Source organism: Triticum dicoccoides, chromosome 1B (assembly GCF_002162155.2).
Source record: "Triticum dicoccoides isolate Atlit2015 ecotype Zavitan chromosome 1B, WEW_v2.0, whole genome shotgun sequence".
Taxonomy (NCBI): domain Eukaryota; kingdom Viridiplantae; phylum Streptophyta; class Magnoliopsida; order Poales; family Poaceae; genus Triticum; species Triticum dicoccoides.
In genome coordinates this window covers 659,171,781-659,195,282 of record NC_041381.1, presented here as the reverse complement: position 1 = coordinate 659,195,282, position 23,502 = coordinate 659,171,781, and the positions used below count along the sequence as shown (strand labels likewise).

The following is a 23,502-nucleotide window of genomic DNA, read 5'->3' as shown; positions in this document are numbered from 1 at the left end:
AGCTCGAGCCCGACCGACGCGGCTCGGCTCAGCAGTCGGCGTCGTCTCGTCTCCCCCGCTCCCCACTCCACCGCCTCGATCCCGCCCGCTCGCGGCCGCGCGATCGGATCCGGCCAGATCCCGCGCCGGCGGCCATGGAGAACCTGATCTCGCTCGTCAACAAGCTGCAGCGCGCCTGCACGGCGCTCGGCGACCACGGCGAGGAGAGCGCCCTCCCCACCCTCTGGGACTCGCTGCCGTCCATCGCCGTCGTCGGCGGCCAGGTGCGCGCCCCGTTCGCTTTCTCCCCCCTCCGCCGGATCTGGCGCCCCAGCTCTGTCTGGTGGATCTCGCGAGCTCGCTGGTAGACCCGCGCGATTTGGCTGCGGATACGCGGTCTGGCCGTGCTCGGATCTGCGGCCGCCGCAGGCGCTGGCAACTAGATTTGGGCCGCTGCTGCTTGTTTGAATCTGCCCGCATGACCAGTAATGGTGTAGTGCTAGACTGCTAGGAAGCTAGGTACTAGTACTACTACTACTACTGCTTGGGATCAACTAGAGGGCGTGTTGTTTCGCGTAATGAGAATCCTCCTAGTTTCAAGCAAGCAATTCTACATGAACTCGGGCTGTTAAGAGTAGTTCAAGCGCATCTCAGTACGAGTGGGTATGCCATATGCGGCTCTGTGTTCTGACATTTGGACTCCTTTGGCACACTGTAGAGTTCGGGCAAATCTTCGGTGCTGGAGAGCGTTGTTGGAAAGGATTTCCTGCCCAGGGGCTCTGGTATGGTTATTCAGGCAGCAAGAGCTTGTTGATTTTGGCCTTCTGTTTTGATTTTCTGATGCATTAATTTGTTCTGTTTGGTTTGATTCTGCAGGCATTGTCACCCGTCGCCCGCTGGTTCTGCAACTCCATAGGATTGATGGAGACAGGGAGTATGCAGAGTTCATGCATGTCCCCAGGAAGAGATTCACCGATTTTGGTAATTCATCTATTCTTCCTCTTGTTTTCAAGTGCTACTGCTATGATGATAAATAATGCATGACTGAGGGGTTATTGTGATAATATTGAACCATATTGGCATATGTGGAATGTAATTTGAGTTCGTGAGGCTCATCAAAACATCCAATTTGATGCCAGAACTTACTGTTATTCAAACTGCTGCACTAAGCTGTAGCCTGTTATTTCCTAAAAGATAAGCCAAGCCTTGCAATTGTTGGCAAAATTCTCTGTCAAGTGCTTCTTTTAATTCATTTTCTTATAGTTCACCTTGATGCTACTTGTCACATGATGAAATTTTTGTCGTTGCAGCCATGGTGAGGAAGGAGATAGCTGATGAAACTGACAGACAAACCGGCCATGGAAAGGGAATATCATCTGTCCCCATCCATCTAAGCATATTTTCTCCAAACGGTAAGTGGTCCGATAGCAATGCTGGTAATATGTCTGTACAGTCGGGTAGTGGTTTAATGGTGTTATTTAAGTGCTTTGTCAATATCAAATAGTCAGGCACCTCCATTTTTCAATTCAAAAGATTGTTGTTTGCTGCTGGTGTTGTGATTTACCTTTAGCTTATACCTTGATCAGTTTAGTACGGAGTCATCCTAGTCATTGGTAGGATAGCCATGCTGTGTTCTCTTTATTTTTGTTATCGTAACACTTCTTATCATTGCAGTTGTGAATTTGACTCTTATTGATCTTCCTGGGCTTACTAAAGTTGCTGTTGGTAAGTGACTATACCATATGAGCCATCGTTCTTCTATTATTCTTGTTTAAGATGTTCATTCTTTTATTTGCTACTGTCTTTATGCTTGTTAGAGGGTCAGCCGGAGAGTATTGTTCAGGAAATTGAAAACATGGTTCGAGCATTCATTGAAAAGGTATTTAAGTGTAACCAGCTGAAATGGCTTCCCAGTATTTGTTCTTTATGATTGCTTACCATGCTTGTCTTGCCTGTATAAGATGGTGCTATATTTGGTTATGTACAAATTTTACAAGTATTTATATAATGCATATTTGGTCTAATATGCTTTTTTCTCAGCCATATCCCATATAGTAGCATGTTTGGGCTAATTATCGTGTCATGCACTGTGTAAACAACTTTTTTGGTATTTTCAGCCCAACTGCATCATTCTGGCTGTTTCTCCAGCCAATCAGGATCTTGCGACTTCTGATGCTATCAAGATTTCACGGGAAGTTGACCCAAAAGGTATGTATAATGATAACTACTGATAACACCTATACCTTGCAATTTGTCTTTGTGGATATCAACCATATTATATTGACAATTGGCTTCATATGTTTTTCTTGTGTGATCCTATTGTGGGCCAACTCTTTTAATGGAAAGGAAAATTCACATATAATAATTATGATTAATTCAAGTACCATTGCTCTTGGCACTTCTAACCATTTCTGAGCTTGAACTTTACTTTTTGTTGATTCAGGTGAACGGACCTTTGGTGTGCTGACGAAAATTGATTTAATGGACAAGGGTACTGATGCTGTTGATGTAAGTTCAACAATCAAGTGCTAAACACTGGCCTTTTTTATAGTTTGCTATCTTCCTTACTGTGATGTTGCTTAAGGTGATTGGTATTCTACTGACCACCTAATCTTGTTACTACTAGCGATCTTTGTTGACAATTATGCCTCACTTTGCCCCACCTTTCCATAAGTTTACCCTCTTGAAATTGTACGGCCCTCCTTTTCAGTATGACTATATATGGACTAATACCATTAATACCATGGATTTTGAATCTTCTTATGTATGCCCCAACCTTTAAGTTAATGTTTGTTCAAAGAAACTCATGGTGTGTTTGCTTTTAGCCCAAGCTTTCCCTACCAAAAGTTGGCTAGCCAAAATACGGTGAAGGTTTTGTTTGCCCATGAGTTAGCCAAAGTTGGCAACAAAAATGAACTAGAGTGGGCTAGGTGTCATTTGGCATGCCAAATAATTGGTGACCATCATCCATCAAACACAGTCCAAACTTTTGGTCATCGCCAAAAAGTTGGCAAAGTACACTTTGTAAACAATCCAAACACAACTTCAGTTCTAACAACCCCCTGATTACTGTGTTTTCACTCACAAATATTATCCCAGCTGCAAATAGATAACATGCGTTAAATATATGTTTGCTAATCTGATCATTGACAATCCTAGATTTCCACGTACCAGATCTTCTTACTGAGTTTGATTGTGCAGATACTGGAAGGAAGAGCTTACCGGCTCCAATTTCCATGGATTGGTGTTGTCAATCGATCCCAGCAAGATATTAACAAGAGTGTGGATATGATTGCTGCTAGGCGTAGAGAGCGTGACTATTTCGCAAACACACCAGAATACAAGCATCTCGCTCATAGGATGGGATCAGAACATTTAGCAAAGAGTCTATCAAAGGTATGCCTTTGTTCTTTAATGCAGAATACATTTTATGCTTTTTTGCTTTTTTTTTTACAAACTTTTGGTGTAAATGCAGCATTTGGAGTCTGTTATTAAATCAAGAATCCCGGGTCTCCAGTCTCTTATAACAAAGACAGTTGCAGAGCTGGAAACTGAACTTACTCGTCTTGGAAAGCCCATTGCTAATGATGCTGGAGTAAGTCTTGAGTTCGCTTCTTTAATCAAATGAGTTTGTTTGACCTGATCCAGCATACATTTATTATCATCCGTCTTTATTTTTATGGCCTTAATTATTGACTAGAAGTAAATGTACTCCTATTAAATTTTTGTGCAGTGTTCATGTCCATCTTTGTAATGTTCTTAGTTCGATTTGTGCATGATGGGATTGTGTTTTATGGTTTATGCCTGCTTGGTGCAAAGTAAATGAATCTCATCTCTTGATTTGTTACCTTCCATCCTAATAGTCATGTTTCTGTGACATCCTTTTCTTGAATCCTGTATAGATTCTTTCCAGTTTTACAAGTTATGATGTATGCACTGATGTTATTTTCGTTGTATTGTGTGGGTCTAAGTGTGACTTTCTTTTCTTTGTTCAGCACTCAATAAACTTGCATACATTGTGATAATCGCATATTTTGTGACGCGCAGGGAAAGCTGTACACGATTATGGAAATATGCCGCATGTTTGATGGCATCTACAAAGAGCATCTGGATGGAGTGTATGTGTTAACTGGAATTTTTTCTCTTCCGCTCAGTTTTTTAGTATCATGCTTGCTATATCTAGCAGGTCTTTTGTAATTTTGGATGGTAACGTTTAATATTTCCTGATCTGCATATAGGCATTATAATACTAGTGAAGTTCCTAATCCTGTTGACTAATTTGGTGTTGTAGCATGTACATGTGTAGTGCAACACAGGTCGATAGTTAAAAGAAGCAATATATATATATACTGTTTGGTCTCTTGTCTGGTAGATTGTCCTTGTTTCTTGTATTTTGTACAGAGAATTCTTAAGGTTCGGTTTCTCTTTCATAAACTATTGTGTAAGCTTGGAATATGCAAGATGAATACATATGCAAAACGAATACCCACTACTGTGCATAGGTGGTCTGGCGATTTTGTGTTACCAGCTAATTATCTGTTGTTTTGACCTTTATTCTCACTGATGTTGAAATAAACAATACTATGTTTACATGACACTTGAACTGCTTTGCTAAATGGCCAATATCATGTCAAAATGTCACATTCTCATTCCGTTCCGCCCATTTGCATCTTTGCTTATGTGCTTGTTTTTCTATTTCTAATCGTGATGACCAACAAAATGTTCTTTTATCCAGGCGCCCTGGTGGTGAGAAAATTTACCATGTATTTGACAATCAATTTCCTGTGGCAATTAAACGGTTGCAGTTTGATAAGCAACTGTCAATGGAAAATGTGAGGAAGCTCATAACGGAAGCTGATGGATACCAGCCTCACTTGATAGCTCCAGAGCAAGGATATCGGCGTCTCATAGAATCTTGTCTTGTTAGTATCAGAGGTCCTGCCGAGGCAGCTGTTGACACGGTATGCTGACTAGATTAATCTGCTCAATAAAAGTTTCAACAGTTTAAAATTATTTATTTTGGTCACGGATTTCACCGAGCATCCAGCTTGTTACTTATTCAGCAATACTGGTTTAACAGTTTCAGAACGTGATTTTTTTTGCCACATTGGCAGGTCCATGGAATCCTCAAAGAACTAGTCCACAAGGCTATAAATGAAACTCATGTAAGTCGTTCTGCATTTCCTACCAAATAAGTTTTCTTACACTATCTGCATGATGCAATCATAATGTTTTTCTATAAACTAGAACATATGTGCTCTCTGGTGGTGTGATGAGTTATTAACTGGCTGTATTAGGACGGGATACATATTTTAATCAAAATAAAATTCTAGTGTTTGATTTTATAAGAGGTGGGGATGTGGGATATCACAATAAAGTTGGAACTTGCATCGGATAGGTATTTCTTATCGATACGAACTCAGATCTTCTCTGCACAGAACTTTGAGCATTAAGATTGTAGGCAGATATATAAGTGGATTTGAAAAGAAAAGGTAGCCTAATTAATTAAAAATGCTGACCTGAAATGCTCACCTGAAAAGGTAGCCTAATTAATTAAAAATGCTCACCTGAAATGTTCAATTACCTTTCTCCAGGAGCTCAAGCAGTTCCCCACTCTTCGTGTGGAAGTTGGCAATGCAGCTTTTGAGTCGTTGGAAAGAATGAGGGATGAAAGCAAGAAGAACACATTAAAGCTGGTTGATATGGAAACAAGCTACTTAACTGTAGATTTCTTCAGGAAGCTTCCTCAGGATGTTGAGAAGGGTGGAAATCCAAGCCACTCTATTTTCGATAGATATAATGATTCTTATCTAAGACGAATTGGTAAGGCATCTATCTTTTATGTACCCATTTATTATACCCTTCCATAACTTGCCCAATGACAGTCATATTCTTTCAAGGTTGACATATTACTTAATCTTGAATTAGAATTTGAACCAGCCAAATTAGTATATTTGGTCACATTTGAGTCTCTCCTGATATGTTCTCTATTTAGCATGTCTTTGTGTATTGCTTGATAGATAGCTTATATTTTTATTTGTATTTACTACTCAACCTCAGGGACAACTGTTCTGGCATATGTTAACATGGTATCTTCCACATTGAGGAACTCCATCCCAAAATCTATTGTCTACTGCCAAGTCCGTGAGGCAAAGCGCTCATTGCTCGACCACTTCTTTACTGAGCTGGGAGCAAGAGAGGTAAGATTTTTGAAACACGTGGAGGTCCTTTGAGCCTTTGATTTGTACTCCCTCCGTTCCGAATTACTTGTCATAGAAATGGATGTATCTCTAGAACTAAAAAATGTCTAGATACATCCATTTCTACGACAAGTAATTCCGAACGGAGGGAGTAACATACAAGTGTGACCTGATTGGTGATGTTACTGTAAGATTTGATATAGGGTTCTTTTATTGCTTAATATATTTTTTCAGAGAGTTTATTTTTCCTTTTATCATCTCTAAACTCTAGCTGTTTGTATGCATGTATTTCTCACCAGAGTCTAACATGGACTCTCTGTTTATTCATTGCGTATTTTAGAAAATCGCTAATCTGTAGATTTTAAGTCATTTCTGAGCTAAGTTTCTTCCATGGTGATGCATGTTTCTGTCTGCACCATGCGGTAGTACATTGCCAGCCAACTAGTCAATTAGTCCTTCGTTTTTTAATACTCATGATTCACACTTCCCTTGGTTCTTTAGGAGAAATCCGATGGAATATCGATAATTAACATACACCTGCATATGCAGATTAGGCAACTTTCGAAGCTTCTTGACGAGGACCCTGCGGTCATGGAGCGGAGGACAAACCTTGCCAAGAGGCTGGAGCTGTACCGGAGCGCCCAAGCAGAGATTGACGCGGTTGCATGGTCAAAATAATTTTTTGTCGACTTATCGTGCCCTAGTGTGTGTTCACCTTTACTCCTTGTTTGGTGACATCGATCTCTTCTCTCCCCTGTTCTTGGGGGGCATATATAGCTGATTCTTTCTTCCCGTTCTAGGTCATATTATATTCTTATTAGATGACAGCAGCTCTGAGGTGTGTCATGTGTTTGTGCTTTTTGCTCCTTGTGCTTGAGGATCTCTCTCTCTAGGGGACACCTTTCTGCTGTATGTTGTCTGTATCACGTACGAGTTCATGTTATTATGATTTCCATAACACAAGCCCTCTTGTATCTTTGGTCCTCCAGTACACATTTGACGCCAAAGCTGGCACGCCCAAATATTGTGTGGATCGCGCTCTGGCACCTTGCCGGTTTATTTTGTCAAGCAACAAGTCAGAACCTAATGAACAATTCCAATCGAAGGACTGTTGTAGATGTCCCCTTTTGCAGTATATTCGTGATGTTTGACAAAATGGAATCAATGCTTCATGATATGCATAGTTGTGGGATAGAGCTGAGAGCGAGTTTTCCAAATTTGTATGTAATGCATCGCAGCGTAGTTGGAAGTTGTATCCATTCTTGTTGCTTATTTTGAGTGGGGGTGCCATTTCTTGAGCTCGATCTCAGGTCACGCTAGCTGGAGCCGCAGCAGCACCCCCAAAACAAACTCTCACGTGAACCAAGAGGAAGAGGGCCATTCTATCTCTTTGTGCGTCGGCACCGTTGCTCCCCGACGACATGATATAGGAGGTTCTACCCCGGCTCCCGGTCAAATCCATCCTGCGTTTCCGCTCCGTCTGCCGCTGCTGGGCCGCAACGCTGTCCTCCAAGGACCGTTGCTCCCCGACGACATGATACAGGAGGTTCTACTCCGGCTCCCGGTCAAATCCATCCTGCGTTTCCGCTCCGTCTGCCGCTGCTGGGCCGCAACGCTGTCCTCCAAGGATTTCTGCAGCCTCCACATGGCCACCTCCAAGATGCTACCCCGCGCCCCCAAGCTACTCGTGCTCTCGCCCGCAGCAACATTCGGCTCCGGCGCTGTGTACGCGTGCTCGCCGTCAAGCCCCGTAGACGACTTAGGGCATCTCCAGCCGCGCCCCCAACAGACCCTTCCCAGGCGATTTTGCCGCGCCGGCGTCAAAAAAAGACCCCAGTCACGCCCCCAGAAGCCCGTTTTTCGCCGGCTCGGGGCAAAACTGGTGCCGGCGGACCCAGGCCAAACCCGGCGCCCTGAGGGGCGCTTGGGGAGCCGGCACAAGCGAAAAAGGCGCGTGGGCCCGCCCTGGAGGCGACCCGAGGGCCTTTTTCCGCCGTTTCTTGACGCTTTTCCCTCGCATCTCTCGCCTTCCTCCCGCCATTCTCTCCCTTTCTCCCGTCAAACCCCCTCCCGCTCGCCGGGAAGAAGTACGCCATGCCGCCGAAGAAGTACGCCATGCCGTGAGCGGCGGCAACCGCAACTGGCGCCGTGGCCCAGCCGAAGCAGAGGAAGCCGAGGGCGCCGCCATCGAAGCCACCGGGCCTGTCGAACGCCGAGTGGAGGGTGGAAGTTCAGCGGCACGAAGTAGTCACCGCCGACAGGTGGAACAGGGCCATAGCCAAGAAGGCCCGCAACAACACGACGCACGCGGCGGCGTCTTCCTCATCGGTCGACCAGGCGGGGATGAATCCACCCGTCGTCAGCCACGCCCAGTACGCGCCCTGGGGACAGCAAGGCACCGGATCTCCATGGGGTTCATCGTCGCCCGGCTACGCCGACGGCGACGCGCACGGTGGGTTCAACCCAAACGTGACCTTCCCTCATGGTCACCCCGCTACGCGCACGCCCTCGCCCGCCTTCGTCGGCGTGCAGTACCCTCCATACAACTACTCGCCGCCCGCCGCCTACGCGTCCACACCGACGCCCCATCTCTACCGTGGACCGCTACCCTTCTCGCACCTCGGCGACGCCGACGACACGGGAGCCGACATGGACGACATCATCGTGACAGGATCGACCGCGGCCGCCGCGTCTCCCGGGTTCGCCACCCAGGACGAGGTAGTGGACCTCAGCGGCGACATGGAGGCCGAGCTCGGCTACGTCTACGGCGACGACGCACAGGAACCCGAGGAGGAGGAGGAGGAGGAGGAGCCGGCTCCTGTTCCGACGAAGGGGCGCCAGAAGAAGAAGAAGCGGGCGGCTAGGTCAGGCGAACCGCGCATCAAGTGGACGTCCAAGGAGGACGCCAAGCCCGAACGACGCCTCTACATCGCCGCCCAGCACTGCTGAAGCCGCGCCGACGCAGCCCAGCACCGAAGCAGCGCCGACACCGACAAGCCCGCGCACGCCGACTCCGCCAACGCCTGGAGCCGACCCCGCCGAGTGAATCGTTGCGCATGCGAACTTGCGGCGGCGGCGCTCTGTTTTTTGTAACGCCAGACTACGACCGATCGCCAGATTTGCGGCGTCTTTTGAGAGTGGGAACGACCAAGTTTAAATTTCCCGCATTCTGGGGCCGGCGCGTGGGGGCGTGACTGGGAGCTAGGTCGCCCCAGGGGCCGAACTAGCGCCGGCACGCCCCGTGCCGCTTTATTTAGGTGCCCTGGAGGACCGAACGGCTGGAGATGCCCTTACTCTTCACCTTCGATTGCGCCCGCCGCAACTCCGTCGAAGTGGTGACGCCCGCGCCATGCTGCGGGCTCACCCTCCTGTATGACGCCGCCGCGCTGGCTTACTATGTTTGCAATGCGGCTACACGGGCGATCACACGCCTGCCGCCTCACCGTGTTCTTCCGACACACGATTCCAGTGCCGGGCTGGGATTTGATGCCGGGACAGGGGAGGGGAGTAGAAGGTCGTGAGGTTGATCAATGGGTTTCAGGTGAGAAGGAGACGATAAGGTGTGATGTGTGCACGCCCGGAGCTGATCGTTGGAGGCCGGCGACCGGAGGAGTGCCATTCAAATGGTCCCGGTTTGCGAATTCCGCAGTTCATCATGCAGTGGTGAACAAAATACCACCCGTGTTCGCCAACGGGTTCCTGCACTGGTTGATCAGTCCTTCTCTCATCATCAGAAGGCCAAGAGCTGCTATCATATCGTTCTCTGTCGCGGAGGAGACCTTCGGATGTGTCCGTTCACCGCCGTTTTAGGGACCAAGCGAGCATCTGCGCTCCTCGTCGCGGTCACAAGGAGAGCACCTGGTTGTGATGGACGACCAGCTGTGCATTGTCCGGGATCTTCACAACGGAGTCCCTCATGGCGGCACCTTGGAGATTTGGGGGCTGCTGGATTATGGCTCCGGCGATTGGTCGCTGAATCATCGAATCGATTTGTTTGGGCAGGTAAAAAGAGAATTAGCTGACCCACGGGTTGTGAGGGTTATTGGTACTGTTGGCAACTGCAAGTTAGGGAAGAAGATTGTGATTGCGACTAGCAAGCACTTGGTTCACGACAAGTTTCAGAAAAAGGTTTACTCATATGATCCTAGCCGCCGAGTTCTAGAGGGCATTCTTTCGGTCACTGAGACGCACACCTCTCTTACGCGCTTCATCCCTCGTTCAAGATTCTGCTTACTTGAAGAGAGCCTTGCTCCAGTGCATAAAACTCATGAAGAAGGCCTGGCCTTCAAAAGTGTGCTAAAGAAACTACGGCTCCATGCTAAAAGGATAAAAGACGAAAGGTCTCTGTTGTTGAAATCTTCTGCAATTTAAGGACTTTAAGAATCTTGCCAACATTGTTCAGCTGATACAAAGACGTCGTGAGCCCGACTAGGCGCGCTCGTCGATATCAGACTTTGTATACCGCCTGTAAAGCAGGTTGTAAGGTGTTGGCCACGAGCCTCTTCTCTGTGATCCTGTAACTGCTTTCCCCTTTATATTTCTTTTTTATAGTTGCCATGCACGTGATTGTGATGTTACTCTTGGAATTGTTGCCTTATGCCCAATAAAACCCGGGCACAACATTTAACTATGGAGAATATGTTGAATATGTTTGATGTCATCCTTGTCCTTTTGTGCAGTTTTGTGGTTTAGCTTGTAAGGAGTATTATACTTATTTTTGTTGCGAGCCGTTGAGCACTAAGGATAATGAAGATGTGACTTTGTTGACATTCTTGTGCTGCTGCGCGGTGGTCTTCTCCGGTGAGGCGGCGCGTGTCGAGGTGCGTACGGAGTGGTGGAGCATGGTCGCGGGTTCGACGAGGAGGTGCTGGTGCACGGCGACCTGCTGGGAGCCGCTGGATGGTGGTCGGAGGGGAGGCGAACCTAGGCCAGGGAGGCGACGGATCTGGGCCAGGAGTGGCCGTGCGAGCGGCGGCCGGGATCTGCTGCGGCGGCCGGTTGGTGTGTTTTGCCCCTGCTGGCCCCGGCGAGGATCTGCAGGTGGGTGGTGGAGGCGCAGGCTGAATCCGGGGAGCTTGTACCCGGGTCAGCGGCTTGCTGCGGAGAGCATGCGCGCGAGGTGGCTCCCCTGTCGTGGCTCCCTGGGCTCTGTCCGCTGCAAGGCTGTCCGCTAGGAGGTGGTGTGGCAGCTGCTTGCGGCGGCGGAAGATCCTGGCTGTGCTGGTTGTGGTAGGAGAGATGGAGTTGTTGTCTCCGGCCGTGCGGGAGGTGGAAGCTGGACTGCATGTCCTCGGCGTGCAGGGTGTTGGTGTTCAGTGCACTTTGATCACAATGGCGAGGTGCTGCGGCGGCGGCAGTTTGATCCAGCACTGACGACGGCCTCAATTCTTCGCAAGGGGTGGGAGGTGGCCGACTTTACGGATGAAAATCCAGCCCGTCTTCGGTCGGTGTTGGCGGCGACAGCGCCTGTGGGCATCGTTCCCCTCCTTGAGGCGTCGCTTAGGTGTGTCGCCATCTCCCCGTCTTGGTTGGTTGCGGTCTCCGGCCGAAAGCCTAGGTCTGGGACCAGCGATGGCGGCGTCCTAGCGCCGTATCTCTGTAGGGAGCTTCGTAGAGGGAGACATGGCTTGTTCGGTGTTGCGGTCTTCCGGTGCGTGTCGCTAGTCCGAGTAGAGGTTCTTGGGCGCAATATACGTCGATGCCGGTGACTCCAAGACGGTGGCTTTGGCGGGGCCAACCAAGTCCCTCCATCCACTTGCCATCTCCTTTCGGCAATCAAGAGTGGTTGGTGTGTCGGTAAAGGAGGTCCGATTAAAGTTGCTACTCTTCATGGTGATCGGTGTAGGTCGAGACGCGGCCTTGATGCTCTTCGGGACAAGTTCCTTTGTGTTGTTTTTGTAATGTGTGCGGAGGCTTCTCTTCGGATTAGCTCGGGTGTGGTGTTGGTACTAGACTTGTTGTTCGCAACGAGTTGTAATCTCTTGTAATTGGTCTTCTGCCTTCTATAAAAATATGGTACGCCTTTGACGTACTCTCGAAAAAAAATACATTCTTGTGCTGAGAGAGGTGTCGCCTGTGTGCGGGGGCGTGACCAGGCATCAACACCTGCGCCGTGTCGGTTTGGGCTTCATCACAGTGACCACAGCCAGGCCGCCGACGCTGCAAGGAGGAATAGCCATGTGAAGAGGTCTGGCCAGCCCTCAACTTTCGCCTCACGTCGATGTGGATGTGCCCACGAGCGCACGAGCATTGCTCCCTTGGCTTCACTGGAGGAGGGCGGCTCTATCCGGCTTGCAGACAGACATGATCTAGGGGGCATTTTTTTTGTAGAACAAAGGCTTAATAAAAGAACCCGGCTTTGAATTAACAAAGCCATTAGCCGGCCAGGATTACAAGATCACCAACTTATAAGGAAAAGCAAATAGAAACAAGCGACTGATACAAGGAGCAAAGCGAAACACACTCAAAGGCAGCATCGATAGCAAGCAGGAACGCCATGCTGCAACCATCACCCTACAGGACGACCTACACCAACAGGACTCACTACGGACTTGAGAGGATGCACCACCGCGCAAGCTTCGTGATCGTAGCCAAACTCAAAGACGGTAATGGACCGAACCTCCTCTGGAACTGCCGCTGCAAAGGGCCCCTGCCCTCTCATCCTGGCTCGAAGGATACCGCACCGGCAACCGGCAGCTTGGTTCACCCTAGATCCTAGATGGAAGACGTCCAAGCTGCGTATGGAGAAGGAACTAGGAGCAGACCTGCAAGATCAGAGCACACCACTCCGAGCACCGTCATCGTCCGCGGTGAAGTCACACCGAAGGGCCAGAGCTGTCGGCCACAATCGCAGCAAACAAGGGTAACAACAATGAGCCGCTGAAGAAAAGGCATTGAAGCGCAAAGCCAAGCTGCCACCCGCCACCATCACACCCACAACCCAACTCTCTCGCCGCCCCTGCGATCCCTGAACTGCGCCTCCAAGAAGGAACACGACACATATGTGTCGTCGCCGCCTGAATCAGGGGACCTAGGCTTTAACCTAGCAGGGGACGGAAGGAGGGGGAGAAGGATCCACACCACAACCTCAAAGGAGGGGAACAACGCCCATGACGTCGCCTACGGTGTGGCTGCGCCGGCCAGGGATTTCCCTCGGATCCAACCCCGCTCGACGAGATCCATGCTGCCGGCGCCCGGGAAGAACGACCTAAGCCATTGGGACCAGGATCCGGCAATGGAAGGAGCAGATCGGGGCGGAGAGGATGGTTGCATCTAGCGGCAGCAATCGTGCGGGGAAGGCTGCACACCAGCGATCGGGGACCGACGCCTCCTCGTCCCCCTCGAGACTGAGGGAGGCGCCTCACCAGCTCCGGCAGGAATGGCCCGCCACCAGGGCCACCCCGTGCTCTCCGCCCGGGGCCGCCGTCCCGGATGCCGAGGCCCTCCACGCTACGTGGAGCCACCGGATCCCCACCCGCCACCTTCATCGGTGTCGAGCGCACGCCGGTGCACACTAATACGTCTCCAACGTATCTATAATTTTTGATTGTTCCATGCTATTATATTACCCCTTTTGGATGTTTATGGGCTTTATTTTACACATTTACATCATTTTTAGGACTAACCTACTAACCGGAGGCCCAGCCCATATTGTTGTTTTATTGCCTGTTTCAGTATTTCGAAGAAAAAGAATATCAAACGGAGTCCAAACGGAATGAAACCTTCGGCAGCGTTATTTTTGGGAAGAATATGATCCTGGAGACTTGGAGTTCAAGTCAGAAGATCCTCGAGGAGGCCAGGAGATAGGGGGCGCCCCCCCTACTGGGTGCGCCCCCCTGTCTCGTGGACCTCTCGAGCACCCCCCGACCGACTTCTTTCGCCTATATAAGCCTACGTACCCTAAAAACATCGAATATAAAGATAGATCGGGAGTTCCGCCACTGCAAGCCTCTATAGCCACCAAAAACCTCTCAGGAGCCCGTTCCGGCACCCTGTCGGAGGGGGAACCCATCACCAGTGGCCATCTTCATCATCCCGGCGCTATCCATGACGAGGAGGGAGTAGTTCACCCTCGAAGCCGAGGGTATGCACCAGTAGCTATGTGTTTGATCTCTCTCTCTCTCTCTCGTGTTCTCTCTCGTGTTCCCTCTATGGCACGATCTTGATGTATCCCGAGCTTTGCTATTATAGTTGGATCTTATGATGTTTCTCCCCCTCTACTCTCTTGTGATGAATTGAGTTTCCCCTTTGAAGTTATCTTATCTGATTGAGTCTTTTATGAGAACACTTGATGTATGTCTTGCCGTGCTTATCTGTGGTGACAATGGGATATCATGTGCCACTTGATGTATGTTTTGGTGACCAACTTGCGGGTTCCGCCCATGAACCTATGCATAGGGGTTGGCACACGTTTTCTTGACTCTCCGGTAGAAACTTTGGGGAACTCTTTGAAGTACTTTGTGTTGGTTGGATGAATCTGAGATTGTGTGATGCATATCGTATAATCATGCCCACGGATACTTGAGGTGACAATGGAGTATCTAGGTGACATTAGGGTTTTGGTTGATTTGTGTTTTAAGGTGTTATTTTACGAACTCTTGAATAGATCGATCCGAAAGAATAACTTTGAGATGGTTTCGTACCTACCATAATCTCTACGTTTGTTCTCCGCTATTAGTGGCTTTGGAGTGACTCTTTGTTGCATGTTGAGGGATTGTTATATGATCTATCTATGTTATTATTGTTGAGAGAACTTGCAGTAGTGAAAGTATGAACCCTAGGCCTTGTTTCCTATCATTGCAATACCATTTACGCTCAATTTTACCACTTGTTATCTTGCTGTTTTTATAATTTCAGATTACAAATACCTTTATCTACCATCCATATTGCACTTGTATCACCATCTCTTCGCCAAACTAGTGCACCTATACAATTTACCATTGTATTGGGTGTGTTGGGGACACAAGAGACTCTTTGTTATTTGGTTGCAGGATTGTTTGAGAGAGACCATCTTCATCCTACGCCTCCTACGGATTGATAAACCTTAGGTCATCCACTTGAGGGAAATTTGCTACTGTCATACAAACCTGTGCACTTGCAGGCCCAACAACGTCTACAAGAAGAAGGTTGTGTAGTAGACATCAAGCTCTTTTCTGGCGCCGTTGCCGGGGAGGTGAGTGCTTGAAGGTATATCTTTAGATCTTGCAATCTAATCTTTTTGTTTCTTGTTTTATCACTAGTTTAGTTTATAAAAGAAAACTACAAAAAAATGGAGTTAAGTTTGTCTCATACGCTTCATCTTTTTAATATCTTTCGTGAGTATGATGAAAATGAAAATTGTGCTCAAGTGCTAGAAGAAGAATTTTTCTTATGTGGAGAGTAGTAAATTTTCTATGCTTGTAGATCATGAAAAGAATGCTTTAGGTGCTGGTTATATTGTTGAATTCATTCATGATGCTACTGAAAATTATTATGAGGGAGGAACATATGCTTGTAGGAATTGCAATAATGTCAAGTTTCCTCTCTTTGTGTTGAAAATCTTGAAGCTATGCTTGTTTTACCTTCCTATGCTTGTTGATTATTGTTCCCATACGTTGTTTGCTCACAAAATCCCTATGCATAGAAAGTGGGTTAGACTTAAATGTGCTAGTCATATGCTTCTTGATGCTCTCGTTATGTTTTAATTCTTATCTTTTTTGTGAGCATCATTGCCATCATCATGCCTAGGTAAAAAGGCATTAAAGAAAAGCACTTGTTGGGAGACAACCCAATATTTATCCTTACTGTTTTTGTGTGTCCACATTATTATGCTACTCTAGTAATCATGTTTTATAGCTTTTATTTTAATAAAGTGCCAAGTAGAACCTTTGGGAAGACTTGGGTGAAGTCTTTATGATCTTGCCGTAAAAAACAGAAACTTTAGTGCTCACGAGAATAGCTGCCATTTTTTTACTGGAGAGTGATTTTAGGTTGATTCTTTTTGCAGATGATTAATATATAAATTACTCAGGTCCACCAATTTATTTCAGAATTGTTTGAGTTTCATAAGTATATGTTTGATACAAATTATTACAGACTGTTCTTTTTTTGACAGATTCTGTTTTCATTGTGTTGTGTGCTTATTTTGATGAATCTATGAGTAGTATCAGAGGGTATGAGTCATAGAGAAGTTAGAATACAGTAGATATTACACCAATATGAATAAAGAACGAGTTAATTACAATACCTTATGTGGTGGTTTTATTTTCTTATACTAACGGAGCTTACGAGTTTTGTGTGGTTGAAGTTTTCAAGTTTTGGGTAAAGATTCGATGGACTACAGAATAAGGAGTGGCAAGAGCCTAAGCTTGGGGATTCCCAAGGCACCCCAAGGTAATATTCAAGGACAACCAAGAGCCTAAGCTTGGGGATGCCCCGGATGGCATCCCCTCTTTCGTCTTTGTTCATCGGTAATTTTACTTGGAGCTATATTTTTATTCACCACATGATATGTGTTTTGCTTGGAGTGTCATTTTCTTTTACTAGTTTTTTCTTGCTGTTATTTATAATAATGTTTTGCATCTATATTTTCAATAAAAATGTCAAGGATAGCCTTTGCCATGCTTATTTTGCTTGTATACATGTTGCTGTTTGAAAACAAAAAGTTTACCGCTGTTGCAAAAATTCCCTAGAAAAGTCAGAGAATGATCTATTGTTGAATATTTTTGCATAATGAGCTCTGATAAATCTTATACAGCGTAGTATTTTTCTCATAATTTTTGGAGTTAGGGAAGTTTGATGAATCTTGCATTCTTTACAGACTATACTGTTTTGGAAGATTGCTGTTATGTTTGCATTGTTTGCATATGTTTGCTTATTTAATGATTCTATTTGAGAACAGGAGTATTAAATATGCAGAGGCATTTAGTATGCAATGTTGAATAATAACTTAAGTGATTTGTTACAGTAGAAAATGATAAGGTTTTGCATTGGTTTATACTAACCTATCTCACGAGTTCTTGTTGAGTTTGTTGTGAATGAAGCTTTTGATAAAAAGAAGAGAAACCATGATATGAGAGGAATTAAGGAGACACAAAAGTTCAAGCTTGGGGATGCCCAAGGCACCCCAATATAATATTTCAAGAAGTCTCAAGCATCCAAGCTTGGGGATTCCCCGATAGGCATCCCACCTTTCTTCTTCAACAACTATCGGTTAGTATCGGTTGAGCCTAAGTTTTTGCTTCTTCACATGAGTTGTGCTATCCTTGCAATGTCATTTTATTTTGTTTTGCTTGCTGTTTGAATACAATACCAAGATCTAAAATTCTTTAATGTTAGAGAGTCTTCACATAGTTGCACAATTATTCGACTACTCATTGATCCTCACTTCTACCTTTCGGAGTAGTTTGTCGTTTGCTCTAGTGCTTCATTTATATCTTTTAGAGCACGGCGGTGGTTATATTTTGAAGAAATTGTTAGTATCTCATGCTTCACTTATATTATTTTGAGAGTCTTTTAGAACAGCATGGTATTTGCTATGGTTACAAATTTGGTCCTAGAATGATGAGCATCCAAGTTGGGTATAATAAAAACTATCATAGAAGTGAATTGGATGCTATGATCAATTTGTTGCTTGATAATTGTTTTGAGATATAAAGGTAGTAATGTTAGGGTCATGCTAGTGGATAATTATGAAATTGAGAAATACTTTTGTTGAAGTTGGCAAGTCCTGTAGCATGCACGTATGGTAAAAGTTGTGTGAAAAATTTGTTGCATGAGGTGCTCTTTTGATTGTCTTCCTTATGAGTGGTAGTCGGGGACGAGCGATGGTCTTTTCCTACCAATCTATCCCTCTTGGGGCATGCGTAGTAGTACTTTACTTCGAGGGCTAAGTAGACTTTTGCAATAAGTATATGAGTTCTTTATGACTAATGTGAGTCCATGGATATACGCACACTCATCCTTCCACTTTGCTAGGCTCTATTATACCGCGCAACTTTCACCGGCATCATGAACCCATTATTTACCTTCCTCAAAACAGCCACCATACCTACCTATTATTGCATTTCCATAGCCATTCCGAGATATATTGCCATGCAACTTTTCACTGTTTCATTTATTATGACACGCTTCATCATTGTCATATTGCTCTTTGCATGATCGTGTAGTTGACATCGTATTTGTGGCAAGGCCACCTTCATAATTTTCATACATGTCGCTCTTGATTCATTGCATATACCGGTACACCGCCGGAGGCATTCATATAGAGTCATATCTTGTTTTAGCTTTGAGTTGTAATTCTTGAGTTGTAAATCCATAAAAGTGTGATGATCTTCATTATTAGAGCATTGTCTCAGTGAGGAAAGGATGATGAAGACTATGATTCCCCCACAAGTCGGGATGAGACTTCGGACTTTACAAAAAGAAAAATAAAAAAAAATAAAAAAAGAGAAAGGCCAAAAGAAAAAAAGAAGAAAGGCCAAAGGAAAAAAAAGAAAAAAAGAAAAAAATAAAAAGAGAGAAAAAGAGAGAAGGGATAATGCTACTATCTCCTTTTCCACACTTGTGCTTCAAAGTAGCACCATGATCTTCATGATAGAGAGTCTCCGATGTTGTCACTTTCATATACTAGTGGGAATCTTTCATTATAGAACTTGGCTAGTATATTCCAATGATGGGCTTCCTCAAAATGCCCTAGGTCTTCGTGAGCAAGCGAGTTGGATGCACACCCACTTAGTTTCTTTTTGAGCTTTCATAAATTTATAGCTCTAGTGCATCCGTTGCATGGCAATCCCTACTCACTCACATTGATATCTATTGATGGGCATCTCCATAGCCCATTGATACGCCTAGTTGATGTGAGACTATCTTCTCCCTTTTCGTCCTTACAACCACCATCACATACCACCATAATGCTATGTCCATGGCTTGCGCTCATGTATTGCGTAAGAGTTGAAAAAGCTGAAGCGCATTAAAAAGTATGAAACAATTGCTCCGCTCGTCATCGGGGTTGTGCATGATGGGAGTATTTAGTGTAATGAAAATGAAGCATGGCCTAACTATATGATTTTGTAGGGATAAGCTTTCTTTGGCTATGCTATTTTGATAGGACATGATTATTTGTTAGTATGCATTGAAGCATTATTATTTTTATGTTTTATAAGCTTTTATCTTGAATCATTTGGATCTGAACATTCATGCCACAATAAAGAAAATTACATTGAGAATTATGCTCGGTAGCATTCCACATCAAAAATTCTGTTTTTATCATTTACCTACTCGAGGACGAGCAGGAATTAAGCTTGGGGATGCTTGATACGTCTCCAACGTATCTATAATTTTTGATTGTTCCATGCTATTATATTACCCCTTTTGGATGTTTATGGGCTTTATTTTACACATTTAAATCATTTTTGGGACTAACCTACTAACGGGAGGCCCAGCCCGTATTGCTGTTTTATTGCCTGTTTCAGTATTTCAACGAAAAGGAAAATCAAACGGAGTCCAAACGGAATGAAACCTTCGGCAGCGTTATTTTTGGGAAGAATACGATCTCGGAGACTTGGAGTTCAAGTCAGAAGATCCTCGAGGAGGCCAGGAGATAGCCCCCCCCCTACTGGGCGCGCCCCCCTGTCTCGTGGACCTCTTGAGCACCCCCCGACCGACTTCTTTCGCCTATATAAGCCTACGTACCCTAAAAACATCGAATATAAAGATAGATCGGGAGTTTCGCCGCCGCAATCCTCTGTAGCCACCAAAAACCTCTCAGGAGCCCGTTCCGGCACCCTGCCGGAGGGGGAACCCATCACCGGTGGCCATCTTCATCATCCCGGCGGTATCCATGACGAGGAGGGAGTAGTTCACCCTCGGGGCTGAGGGTATGCACCAGTAGCTATGTGTTTGATCTCTCTCTCTCTCTCTCTCTCGTGTTCTCTCTCGTGTTCCCTCTATGGCACGATCTTGATGTATCCCGAGCTTTGCTATTATAGTTGGATCTTATGATGTTTCTCCCCCTCTACTCTCTTGTGATGAATTGAGTTTCCCCTTTGAAGTTATCTTATCGGATTGAGTCTTTTATGAGAACACTTGATGTATGTCTTGTCGTGCTTATCTGTGGTGACAATGGGATATCATGTGCCACTTGATGTATGTTTTGGTGACCAACTTGTGGGTTCCGCCCATGAACCTATGCATAGGGGTTGGCACACGTTTTCTTGACTCTCCAGTAGAAACTTTGGGGCACTCTTTGAAGTACTTTGTGTTGGTTGGATGAATCTGAGATTGTGTGATGCATATCGTATAATCATGCCCACGGATACTTGAGGTGACAATGGAGTATCTAGGTGACATTAGGGTTTTGGTTGATTTGTGTCTTAAGGTGTTATTCTAGTACGAACTCTTGAATAGATCGATCCGAAAGAATAACTTTGAGGTGGTTTCGTACCTACCATAATCTCTACGTTTATTCTCCGCTATTAGTGGCTTTGGAGTGACTCTTTGTTGCATGTTGAGGGATTGTTATATGATCTGTCTATGTTATTGTTGTTGAGAGAACTTGCACTAGTGAAAGTATGAACCCTAGACCTTGTTTTCTATCATTGCAATACCGTTTACGCTCATTTTTATCACTTGTTACCTTGCTGTTTTTATAATTTCAGATTACAAATACCTTTATCTACCATCCATATTGCACTTGTATCACCATCTCTTCGCCAAACTAGTGCACCTATACAATTTACCATTGTATTGGGTGTGTTGGGGACACAAGAGACTCTTTGTTATTTGGTTGCAGGGTTGTTTGAGAGAGACCATCTTCATCCTACGTCTCCTACGGATTGATAAACCTTAGGTCATCCACTTGAGGGAAATTTGCTACTGCCCTACAAACCTGTGCACTTGCAGGCCCAACAACGTCTACAAGAAGAAGGTTGTGTAGTAGACATCATACACCTCTGGCGACGGCGAAGGGGAAGGAGGGGGGAAGGAGGGGTGCGGCGGCAGTGGTTAGGGTTTCTCCCAGGTTGGCTCGAAGGAGACGACGCGGGAGCGGGAGGGAAGGGGGCCGATCCAGGGGGCATTTGACCTATAGATCGAGGCCGAGTAGAGAAACGGCTTCTTGCTCCAAGCAAGCGCAAATGGTAGGGCCTGGGTTATTGCGAGACTGTAGTACCTCTCTCCGGCATTGTTCCTCCGGCTGGGCTAGCCCAAAGGGTTATGTGCAAGTGGTTACAACTTACAGTGGGGGGATTGGTTTTATGAACCTTCTGTGAATTTTGGGAAGATTCCGCGTGGATTTTTCCCTTTGGCTTTCTGTGTTATTTTTGTTCATTTTTTCATCATTTTTAAAAATGTTGTATTTTCCTTTTTTTTTAGATACACGTCGACCTTTATTAAATACACTTTGGACATTTTTCATATACAGGCTAAACATTTTTCAGATACACATTGAACATCTTAAATACACGATGAATAATTATCCGAATACATGTTGATTTTTTTTTGTAAAATGCAAGTTGAACATTTTTTTCATGCAATGTGAACATTATTAAACACAAGTTAAATATTTTTGAAAAACATCATAAAATTTTCTTTGAAATGTTTTCTTTAAGTTGTGAACGTTTTTCTAAAAGTCATGAATATTTTTAAATGCGTGAGCATTTGTCAATTGTCATAAACAATTATTTTTAATGGTACACACATTTTTTTAAAATTATGCGAACATACTTTTACATTTTTGTGACCATTTTTTTAAACGTGTGAACATTTTTAAGTGGCACGAATACTTATTTGAATAGTATGAAAATTTTCTAAAGTTGGACAATCAATTTTTACATTTCATAAACATTGTTTAATGCATGGTGTAATTTATCTAAAGTAATTTTTGGAATTTGTATTTAAAATATTACAAAATATACACAAAGGTTAGAAAAACAAAACTGGGCGAATAAGCGAGACATATATATGCCCACAAATGAGTCATAGTCGCTAGCGAGCAAAAAATCCTGCCTATATCTCTACTCTCGAGTCAGGAAAAATAACCCAACGTGATTCACAGATTTGCGAGTTCCCAGCAAAAAGAAGTGTTTTCCGAGTCCTTGACCCCTCTCATTTGTCCCACTAAACGATCAAGGAGAGAAACTCCCATAAAAAAGAAAGACAAACTTGCGTCTAATTTATCTCTACCACTTAAACGAGAAGGTTAAATTCCGAACCACATGAATTTTGCAATAGATCAGAACAACCCGTGTGGCGCACGATCTGCATTAAACGGATCCGCTTCTCCAGCATACTTCGCCCACACTTCCCTTCTAATTCCGCTAGCCCCATCCATCTGATCTTTGTTTCTAAACTCTTTCCTTCTTATATCCCGTATATCCCGCCCGCTCTTTTCTTCTAAAGTTGTTTTTTCGTTGATATGATACACACTGATCCCGCTCCTTCCGCTCTTTCCTTCTTTTTCTGCTCTTTTCTTCTTTTTCCGCACCTTCCTTCCGCGTGCGTGAGAAGAGACTTGAACCCGAAGCCTCAAGTTGAGGACATGAATCCTACTACCAGCTAGGCTAGCGACCCAATCGTGCATGAACACTAAATTAGAATGTTTATGCTTGACCATGCACGCATCCGGATGACCACGCATCAAGCAGGTACCTCAACAATCAAGTACGCTACCAACATTTAACGTATGATTACTAACTGAGACCAATAACACATCCTGATAAATTATGTGTAAATAACATAGTAATATACGCATGGATACCTGATAAATTACATACAAACATCACCGTAACTTTGACCCACGGAAAAAGTTTGTTGAAACACCCCAGGTAATTTCTGTGTAAGTACATGATAACTTACGTATCATAGACCTAGTAAATTACATACAAACACCGTAAGAACTTTGACATGGAGAAAAAAAGTTGTTCAAACATACTCCTGGTAATTTCTTTGTAAATAATATGATAATAGATGCAACCACGGACTTGACAGTACGTACACCACGATTACTTTGAATGAGGGAACTATTTTATTAAAATAGACCCTGGCAATTTCTGCGTAAAAGACATGATAATATATTATATATATACCCTGGCAAGCATTTGTACTAGTACTAGGAATTAAACACATTAACGTGTGCAGCATGGGCGCTCGCTCGTGCAGTCCACGTGTGCAGGAGGTATTCGCGATGTACTGTGTCGATTTTGTCGGGCACTCCTTCCTTCCTCTCGAAGGCAGTCGCGCACTCCACACCTCCTTTTCTCCTTTCGCACCCCCTCCTCGTCTATCCCTCGTTAACACAGCCGTGCCTCCGTCCTCCTTTCCTCGTCACCACGGCAAACCACCTCCC

The 23,502-nt window shown here is 45.1% G+C and overlaps 1 protein-coding gene across 1 annotated transcript in view; it reads left to right on the top strand.

Moving 5' to 3' along the window:
- The window catches only part of LOC119349459 (dynamin-related protein 5A), a 7,312-nt gene extending 154 nt beyond the window's left edge, over positions 1–7,158 (top strand). The window contains exons 2-17 of the mRNA XM_037617498.1: positions 1–263; positions 698–761; positions 856–960; positions 1,290–1,391; positions 1,654–1,704; positions 1,797–1,858; positions 2,097–2,187; positions 2,423–2,487; positions 3,181–3,375; positions 3,455–3,574; positions 4,027–4,097; positions 4,715–4,940; positions 5,094–5,144; positions 5,574–5,802; positions 6,040–6,179; positions 6,729–7,158. Of these exons, the coding sequence (XP_037473395.1) occupies positions 135–263; positions 698–761; positions 856–960; positions 1,290–1,391; positions 1,654–1,704; positions 1,797–1,858; positions 2,097–2,187; positions 2,423–2,487; positions 3,181–3,375; positions 3,455–3,574; positions 4,027–4,097; positions 4,715–4,940; positions 5,094–5,144; positions 5,574–5,802; positions 6,040–6,179; positions 6,729–6,857 (1,830 nt within the window). The 5' untranslated portion in view covers positions 1–134 and the 3' untranslated portion in view covers positions 6,858–7,158. The remainder of the gene's footprint in view (positions 264–697; positions 762–855; positions 961–1,289; positions 1,392–1,653; positions 1,705–1,796; positions 1,859–2,096; positions 2,188–2,422; positions 2,488–3,180; positions 3,376–3,454; positions 3,575–4,026; positions 4,098–4,714; positions 4,941–5,093; positions 5,145–5,573; positions 5,803–6,039; positions 6,180–6,728) is intronic.
- Positions 7,159–23,502: the final 16,344 nt, after the last annotated feature.